At 48.8% G+C, this 9,629-nt stretch overlaps 1 protein-coding gene across 1 annotated transcript; it reads right to left on the bottom strand.

Annotated features, from left to right (window-relative positions):
- Window positions 1-285: 285 nt before the first annotated feature.
- ISCU (iron-sulfur cluster assembly enzyme) lies at window positions 286-9,078 on the bottom strand. Its single transcript, XM_003419245.4, has 5 exons — window positions 8,942-9,078; window positions 7,099-7,212; window positions 5,536-5,646; window positions 2,987-3,065; window positions 286-796 (listed from the first exon to the last, which is right to left on the bottom strand). The coding sequence occupies exons 1-5, from the start codon at window positions 9,053-9,055 to the stop codon at window positions 711-713; spliced, it is 504 nt and encodes a 167-aa protein (XP_003419293.1). The 5' UTR covers window positions 9,056-9,078; the 3' UTR covers window positions 286-710.
- Between the last annotated feature and the right edge of the window lie 551 nt (window positions 9,079-9,629).

Raw genomic sequence — 9,629 nt, 5'->3', positions numbered from 1 at the left:
AAACCAGCAAACTTACAAAAAAACAAAAAACTTTCAGAATTCACTTTGAGTTGCTAGCCTATTCTTTTACAAAGAGGATCAAAAAAAGGACCATTTCCTGCTACCCTTGCCCATGTAACACCTCCCGCATTTGGCTGTAAAGATCTCTGTACGTGGTCCTTATCGCCCAATCTGCTCAGAAAGGTGCAAACGCCATTGAGGTCCAGTATTTGAGAACCCTAAGGGGTTTTGGGCAGCACTTTGGGGTGAGCAATCCAAAAAGACAAGGCTTATTAGAGAAAAACATCACCTTACACTCTTTTATTATACATTATATTATACATATCTATATGCAGGTCTGTCCTATGTACAACAATTGGTGCCATCAAATAATCACACTGAAGGCATTCTCCTGGTAATCTTCCAAAAATAGATCCAGGTAAAAGTAGCTACTTACGCACTCCACGGGCTACCGTGACATTGTTACTGATTTCAGCTTGAGGCTACACACACAATTCAAAATATACACTGAACTTGGTTAAGGCGATAAGAATGGGCTGAAAGAAACCACGGGATTCAGAAAAATGAAATCGTATATTTCACTTGCATCAGTGCCGCAGACGAACAGCAGATAGTGTGGGAGCTGTAGTGTGAGGGTCTTCTGAGCGTCTAGGGTGACGGCTGGTGGGCGGCGAGCAGCAATGGAATCTGCTGGCAGCCCCGTTAAGGGCTCATTTCTTCTCTGCCTCTCCTTTCTTGGGCTCTTGTTTCAGTTTGTAATCAGCCAAGGCGGCCTTGATGGCATCTTCAGCCAGCACTGGAAGTAACGGAAGGAAACAGAGCATGTTTCTAGACCTGGTGGACAGGGTCTCAGGAACAGAATCTTTAAGGACTGGAGGACAGAGGTGCTGAGAAAGGCTTTTCACCCAGCCAGGGTGCTGGGGGATGAGAAGCAAGCCGGCCAGCTGTTTCCTGAGCAGGGGCTACTCCCGTGGGGGTTGGCGGGATTGAGTTCGCTCACTTCAAGTGCTTAGAGCAGGGACCTGGAAGGTGCTCGATGAATGTGAGCTGTTGTTAGCTAATAACCGTCAAGTGCTGTGCCCACGAACAAGAAAAGGGGGAATTTCTGTTTCCGAAGGTTCTGGCTCTGGAGCCACAGACTGCGGTTTAAGTACCTGGGACTCCGGGCTGGCTCCTCAGCCTCTGGGAACCCACTTTCTCTTCTGTAAAACTGGGGTAATCCTGCTTTTCTTGCTAGGGTGTGAGGACTGAATGAGTGGACTTCCATAGTGTCTGACCCACAGTAGGGACCTAATAAGTGCTAGTTCGCTTTTGCTCACGTGCCAGTCTATGTAGCGTATGTCGGCTGCACTACCTGGCACGGATTAGGCCAGGTCAATTGGTTAATGGGCTGGTGCCCATCAAATCACCCTCCACTGAACACAAGTTTCAAGACTTTAAGAGCTGATAATATAAGTGAGGCCATGTCTACCACTACATTTTGACCAAAGATTCTATAGAAGGATCCTGATCAAAAGGGGGAAAATGCAGAATTTCAAATTCTAATGGACTCCAGACTTCCCGGAGCCGTGGAGGCTGGCTGAACCCCTGAAACTACGGCCCTGAGATAATCTTTAAACCTTAAACCAAAAATACTCCCTGAAGTCTTCTTAAAACCAAACAATAGTTTAGCTTAACTAGTAAAGAATGTCTGCCTCAAGCATTAGGCTCTTTTAAGAACTATCAAGGTGACAACAGCAACTGGAAAGATTAGATAGGAAGCTTAGGGGGCAGTGAGTTTCTGCTAATGGGGGAGGAACAACTCAGAAAAGGAGGGTGAGAATGGTTGCATGACTCAAAAAATGTAATCAAGGTCACTGAAAGGTATAACAGAAACTGTTGAACTGGTGTATGTTTTGCTGTGCATATTCTCAACAAGAACAAAATAATTAAAAAAAAAAAAAATGAGGCCATGAGAGGAAAGTAAACATTTAAAGAGATGGAATGATAGCAGAAAGCGGACCAGCAGCAGGGGGCATTAGCTAAAGGTTTCAGTACTTAAAAATGCCCAACCGGAAAGGCTGAAGCTTTCCGGAAACATGAGAAAATGTTTACAAGCTATGGCCTTTCTTCACGGGGACTTGAAAGTCCAGCTCGAGTGGAAGGAACTTGTTCTTAGCAGGCTTCCTGAAGAGCACGTAACTTGTCCCAACTCTAGCACCCGGCTCTCCTGTGAGTCTTAGCCTGGCAAGAGGCCTGGCTCTCTTGATTTTTAACTACTTCGGTCAGTAAACCTCCATCAACATGTTAAGGGTAATGTTTCCCATTCCCTTTTCCTAAGAAGTCTAAAAGAAGACGGAAAAGGGATTAGATTTAATACAGAGACCAAACTGAAGGCCTCTGGGCCTTCTCCTAGGGGCGGGAGTAGAGGGGAATCCTGCGCAAGTGGGCTTAGTCACCCCATATACAAGGACAACCCTGATACTGACAGCACTGAGACAGAAGTGAGGAAACGCACAACCAACAGGATCACGGCCAAGGCTGAATTGTCCCCTCTGCTGGTCGTAACTTCAGTGCAGTGGGATGGGAGCCGTACAGACTCTGGAAGCAAAGATTGGAGCTTTCATCCAATCTCTGTGTAATGCGGGCAACTTAACCTGAGCCCCAATTTCTTCATCTGTAAGAGGGGTGATGACACCTACCTGGAAGGTGTTTCTGAGGTTGAGATGATGCATGTCAAGGGCTCAGTGTGATGCCCGGTGCACGTCACCTCGCAGTATGACTCTCTTAGAGATCACTGTGAGATCATGGGGGGCCGACCCTCTGAGGGTCATAAAGACAAAGCTATAAGCTCAGCTTTCGTGCGGCTACAAAGATGGAACTCGTGACCAAAAGGCTCCCGGATTCCCTTGACCTCATTACCCTGCCACAAATGCAAGGTGACGCCACGACAGCGCCTCCTGACTGGGGGTCCCAGCTCCCCGGCGTCCGCGGGGCGGAGACTTACTGGAGCAGTGCAGTTTCACGGGGGGCAGGCAGAGTTCCTTGGCGATGTCTGTGTTTTTAATGGTCAAGGCTTCTTCAACCTAAGGGGCAGAGGGGGAGAATGAGCAGGTCCAGCAGGGCTTTAACGGCTGAGGGACAGGCAACAACAAAGGAAGGCCAAAGCCTGCGGCCCGGCGGGCTGTGGCGGGTGCTTCTGCTTATTAACTCAGAGAACCAAGGACCTTCTCAGGACGCCCGAGGGGGCATCAAAGCTGCAGCTGGACTCCCCGGTGTGAAGCATACACATCTCCGCTGCTTGGCCGGGTGAGCAGGGATAGCAAAGACACACCTACAGCCAGAAGCGGAACCTGTGAGACGTTCCGTGAAGCTGCGCAAGGCCAGCAACATGAGCTCTTTAAAAAGGCCGCGATTTCCTGTGTTAGTTTTGTGAATCTCAGCCTCTCTGATGTCCTTACATAAAAAGTAGAAAATAAATTCCTAAATAAATAAACAAACAATTACCAGTGTTGAATGGTCTCAGGAGAGGTTGGGGACGTGTAAATAAGCCAATGGCAGTCCAGCACTGTGGCGCTGTCAGGGCAGGACTTGGGCTGAGAGACCGCGGGTTCCACCCTGTGTGAAGGAGAAGCTCCTCCACGTTGATACCCAACCCTCTGTGTGGACGTGGCTCTGAGGCCAGCTGCTGCGGCAGCCGTTGGGCCTGGGCCTTCCCCACTGGGTATCATCCTTGCCTTCCACTCACAGGCAGAGTAAAAAGGACGCCTGGGGGACATGAGGCAGGCAGTTCCTTGTTCACGAGGAACAGAGCCCCACTGCCCTTAGGAGGGCCCGATGTTCCCAAAAGCCATACCCCCAGGCTATGTCTCCTAACTTTGTTAACTCCACTTAAGTATGACTCACATTCTCTTCTTGGAAAGTCAGGTGGGAGGATCAAGAGGTTAAAGAAAGGCCCTGTCCCCCAATATTCTGATCAAAAATCGCAGTTCTCTTAGGGCCAGGTCCTGGGCCCATAGGTGCCCTGTCTCCACGTTGCCAGCCTTTCCTGAAGACAGCTCTTGAAAATCACTTCAGGGCCATTTCTGCCAGGAATAGGTTAGGGCTGTGCTTCCTTGGCCCAGAGGAGCTTGCCAGCCAGGGCCCTGAACCACAGGAAGCAGGTGGCACGTGGCCTTGCAAGCCGCTGGCCAGCCTCTTGGGGCACACTCCTCTGTGACTCAGCTACTTGGAACCTGGTCCCTCAGGGCCTCAAAACAAATACCCTGCGGGCTGGCTTTTCTGAGCGGTCTTAATGACAACTGCCCCTGAGAGGAATTTTAGAAAGTCCAATTCAGCACTGGGCTTGGGGTCCTTTATTTCTGCAAACAAAAAAAACCCCAAACCTGTTGCCAGCCAGTAGACTCTGACTCATAGCAACCCTATGCGACAGAGGAGAACTGCTCCACAGGGTTTCCAAGGAGTAACTGCTGGATTCGAATCGCTGATGTTTTGGTTAGCAGCTGAGCTCTTAACCACTGTGCCACCAGGTCTACTTCTGCAGCTGGTGGGAAAGAGGCTTTGGCAGAGAAGAGGATGGAAATGATGTCCTGGTTTCCCCTCTCCACCATGAGAGTAACTGCTAACCAGCCACCTGGAGCATGGTTCTCATTTGTTTGTTCACCGTGCCCTCACCGTTGCTGTACTTCTAATTCTTTAATGCCCTTTTAACACAGGCTTTTTATTTCATGAATGCTTCCAAGACCCCTGGAATCCTTCCTGAAACATGGAAGGACAAAACAAACAAGGAAACAGACTGCTCCCTGATGTCGGATCCAATACCTCCTTGTAAGAAATTGTCAGAACGTAAGCAACCTGAGAGAAGGCCAAAGATTTCTTTTCAGTTCAGATGAAGTAGTAAAGACCTTTTTTTCTATTTAAGTAAAACAAAACAAACCCAAACAAACAAAAATGATTGCTATGGACTGAATCCCCAGCCCCTGCAATACGTGTTGTAAATCCTAACCTCTGTGCCTGTGGTTATAATCCCATTTGGGACAGGGTGTCTTGGGTATGTTAATGAGGGATGATGAGCGTAGGGTGTGTCTCTAGTCAATCTATCTTGAGATACAAAAGATTAAACAAAGTAAAAGAAGCAGAGATGGGGGAAGAGACATGCCAAGCCTCACCCAGGAGCAGGACCTCAGAAGAGACAAGGACCTCCCCCAGAGCCAACAGAGACAGAAAGTCTGCCCCTAGAGCTGGCACTCCAACTTCAGACTTCTAGCCTCCTAAACCACGAGAAAATAAACTTCTGTTTGTTAAAGCCACCCACTTGCGGCGTTTCTGTTATAGTAGCACTAGATAAGGAAGACAACGATCAAGAACCGAAAATAAAAAAAAAACACTTAACAAAACGATCCATAAACTCAATACGGTGGTGAATTTAACCAAATTCTGGGTAGAAGAAACTAAGAAAAAAAAAAATTAGAATTTTTTGTTTCACTTGACCCTTCGATGACAGTCAAGTGTCTGGAGACTGTGAGTTAATTCTGCGAAACCTGCGAGCGACCTTACCGTTTTCCCTTTCACCCACTCAGTGGCTAATGAGCTGGAGGCGATCGCAGAACCACAGCCAAATGTTTTAAACCTGGCGTCCACAATCTTCCCCTTTTCATCCACTTGGATCTACAAGAGAGACAAGAGCTAGGCAGCGAATCCCGGTGCTGTCCTTCCAAACCTACGAAGCTGGGACTCACATGGGGCTTACCGGGGCTCTCCGCAAGAGCTTTGGTCTTGCTTTCTACACTTTAATTTTTGGCATTTAATTGCTGAGCTTGCTTTATTTCAAAGAGCTCAGTGATGAAAAGTTAAATGTAGAAAATTATACCACAGCTCTACAGGTCTGGCTGGTAAAGATCCGCTGAAAAATACATGCCTCCCGCCCTTTTTTTTTCCCCCAATCCTAGGCTGCTTTTTTTCTTTTTTTTAAAAGCTCTGGTGGCACACTGCTTAAGAGCTCGGCTGCTAACCAAAAGGTCACAGCAGTTCAAATCCACCAGCTGCTCCTTAGAAACTCTACGGGGCAGTTCTACTCCGTCCTATAGGGTGGCTATGAGTTGGAATTGACTTGACGCCCATGGGTATGCTATGGTATGGTACAGGTAGTCTGCTTTTTGGCTATGCAGTTCTATTTGAGGAAGTCTGTTTATGGCGTCAGGGCCAATCTGCCTCTTTAAACGCAGGAGGGCATGCAATAGAGCTCTCTGGTTAATGCTTTTTCCTTTGGCACAAACTGCATTTAGTGGGTCCTTCCTGCCTTGTTTCTGTTTCCCAAGATAAGCATGGAAACCTCTGGGAGGCTGCCCATACCCCATGATGAAGAACATTGTGGATAAGGCTATAGTTTACCCAGTGCGCCAGCCACTACCTTCATTTTGCCTCCAGTTTGGGGAGAGATTTGATTTATTGTGTTTCTTGTCTCACTGAGGTTTGCTAGCTAAACAGTTGTGGTTTTCCTTCGATCAGTAAAATTTACAACACTTTTTACTTAGCAGAAGATGGAATTCGAGCTGATACAGGGAGCAGAGCTGTGAGATCACTTCACTATTTCAGAAAGGCTGGGCAGAGTATAATAGCAGGAGAACTAGGATTTAGTCCCTGCTAATAATTTTTTTTTTTTAATAATTAGTAGAAAAAAAATTTTTTTTTTCTACTAATTATTTAACATGGACTCATCCCGCCTCATAGGAATAAAGATGGTGACCACACAAAACGCTGTACGTGCAAATGCTTTGTAAACTCCGCAGCACCGTATAAGCAAAGTTGCTGTTGTTGTCAGTTGCTGTGCAGTGGGGTCAAACTCATGGCCACCTTATGTATAAGAGAATGAAGTATTGCCTGGTCCTGTGCTATCTTCAGAAACCCTGGGGGCGTAGTGGTTAAGTGCTCTGGCTGCTAACCAAAGGGTCGGCAGTTTGAATCCACCAGGCGCTCCTCGGAAACTCTATGGGGCAGTTCTACTCTGTCCTGTAGGGTCGCCATGAGTCGGAATCGACTGGACAGCACTGGGTTTGGTTTGGTGCTACCTTCAAAGGGGTTACTGCTACCACCGTGAGAGACGAAGAAAACCCGTCGTACCTGTAATTTCATTACATCGCCACAAGCTGGAGCCCCTACCAGTCCAGTTCCGACATTTTTAGACGTCTTGTCGAGGGACCCCACATTTCTAGGATTTTCATAATGATCAACAACCTGAAATGAGAAGGGTAAGAGAAATCAAGACCACTCTCTTTTTGGTACCGGTCCCCTCAACTTGACTGTCAGCTCCTCCAAGTCAGTGACCGAATCTTACCAGCCCATGTTCTCTGAGCCTGGCATAGGGCCTGCAACCGGAAGCTGGCAGGCAATCAGCAAACACCAAGAGTCACCTGGGGAGAAAGGCCTACATTCATGTCAGTGAGAACCATTTGTTATCCAAAACCTTTTTGTATCTCCTCTCCAACTACCTTCAGACACCGTTTGAGATCCTGGAGAAAAATCAGCTAAATTATGTCTTAGTCCCAGGAGGTTTTTAGTCACAAACCAAGTCACGAGACTTGGGCTCACACAGCATTTCTGTTATTTCCAAATAAAGTCAATTTTCAAAAGATAATGATCTAAAAAAAAAAAAGGTTACTATAAACAAATTCTTAAAATAATTACGAAAGCATTCCCAGAAGGTTCAAGATGACTCTTGTCGAAAGAAGAATGCTATGGAATGTGGCCATCTATGTACGATTTTTTAAAAAATAAAGTCTCATTACTGTATTTCATGGCCCTGAAATAACACTGGTTCAGCAGCGCGCCCTAGTGGCTGAAAGGCTGCTAGCCCAAGTTCAGTCACCATGGGCTGTCAACAAAACCTCTCCCTGGGTCTAGGAGAGTGCCCTAGCCCTTGACAAACGTGGTGAAGCCAGAACAGTATAAATACCCATTCAGTCCGACACAGTAGGCTTTAGTAATCTTGAGGCTTGTTTCCCAGCTAGCACAGCAGTAACTATCCTGATCTTCCAGTCTCCTCTCCTCTGCCTATACAACCACGGATTTTGACTCTAAGCCCAAGGACCCACAAGATAAAATCCACTCTGGACTTCTGCCCCATGTTGATTTCCAGCGATCTTTAGTTGTTTCCCGAACAGAAGAGTCTCATCTTTAGGGGACGTTAAGCTTCCAGAAGGCAAGGGCTGCAATCTACGCACGCACACCACCCCCCAAAAGAAAAAAACAAAGACAAGGACATTGTGACTGATTGTTGGTCATGTGTCTGACTCCACTACGAGGCTATGGGCTCCATAAGCAGATAGATCTTGGTCATCGCTGTGAGGTTCGCCATAGCGCTTGAGATCATTTTATTAAAATACTAATAGCAGCAGCATCATCGATGGTCTCCGTGTGTTGGGCCTATGTGCCAGGTACCATGCAGAGAACTCTACACGCATTCTCTCTTGTAGGAAGGGACTGCTAAGATTCCCAACTTACAAATGAAAAGAATGAGGTCCAGCGAAGGGCAGTGACTTGCCCAAGGTCACTTAGCCAGGGCAGTGGCCTGGCTGAAGAGGAGCTCGTGCCCTAGCGTCAGGCTGACAAGTCATAACAGGTCCAAGAACTCAGAAGAGTCCTGTTAGGGAAGTTTAAGGGCTGTGACGCACAAAATAGCAACGAGCAGTAAGGCCCTTTGGAAGTCGCCACTCGACAAGCAGCGGCTATTACTTTTATTTCCATTGCGAAACGAGAGAAAGTTAGTTGAGGCAAAAGTGTGGGAGGGGACAGTCCCTCCACCCAGGGCCGGGGGATCCCCGGACCTCGGGCTGCAGGTAGCTCCAGGCCGCGCAGTCCCCCGGTCGCCGGCCCCAACCCGATCCTCCCCCACGCCTCCGGACACCTTCGTCTCCTCGGCGATCCTCGCCCGTTCGTCCCCCGCGCACCCTACGCTTGCCTCTACCTTCTTGTGATAAAGCCGGGCCGGGGCCGACAGCTCCCGGGGTGGCAGGCGAGGACTCCGGAGCAGCAAGGCCGACGCCGCCCGGCGCAGCCGACCCGCTCCAGCCGCCGCCATCTTGCGGGGTCGCGCCTGCGCCAGCCAAGAGAGAGGCCGGGGGCGTGGCTCGCCCTGCAGCGAGCGACGGGCTTCGCTTAGGGCGCGCCCTCTCTTACGTCACCGCGCCTTCGCGCCTGCGCCCTTCGGCCCCGTGCGGTTCGTGCTTTGTCCCCACCTTGACCACACCTCTCCGGGGGCTGGCGGGGCTGGGAGCGGGAAGGTCCAAGTACCACGAAAGCGAGTTCTAGGTGCTGCGTTCTGGATGGGAAAGGACCTAAAGCTGGGGTGAGGGACCCGAGTTAATGCAGCACACAAGGTCACCCAGTCCGCTCTCTCATCCTTTTTTGCAGCTAAGGACGCTGAGGTTCGAGCGGTTTAATAACTTGTCTGAGGTCGCTTAGAGTTAGGTACAACTGGGATTCGAACAACCCTGGGTTAGAGTCCTGATTTTGCCCCTTCCTGGTTGTCACCCTGGAAACCCTGGTGGCGTAGTGGTTAAGTGCTACGGATGCTAATCAAAGGGCCGGCAGTTCGAATCCACCAGGCGCTCTTCGGTTCTGCTCTGTCCTATAGGGTCCCTATGAGTCAGAAT

The sequence above is a fragment of the Loxodonta africana genome, chromosome 19 (genome assembly GCF_030014295.1).
Source record: "Loxodonta africana isolate mLoxAfr1 chromosome 19, mLoxAfr1.hap2, whole genome shotgun sequence".
NCBI lineage: Eukaryota > Metazoa > Chordata > Mammalia > Proboscidea > Elephantidae > Loxodonta > Loxodonta africana.
This window is presented reverse-complemented; position numbering and strand designations above follow the sequence as displayed.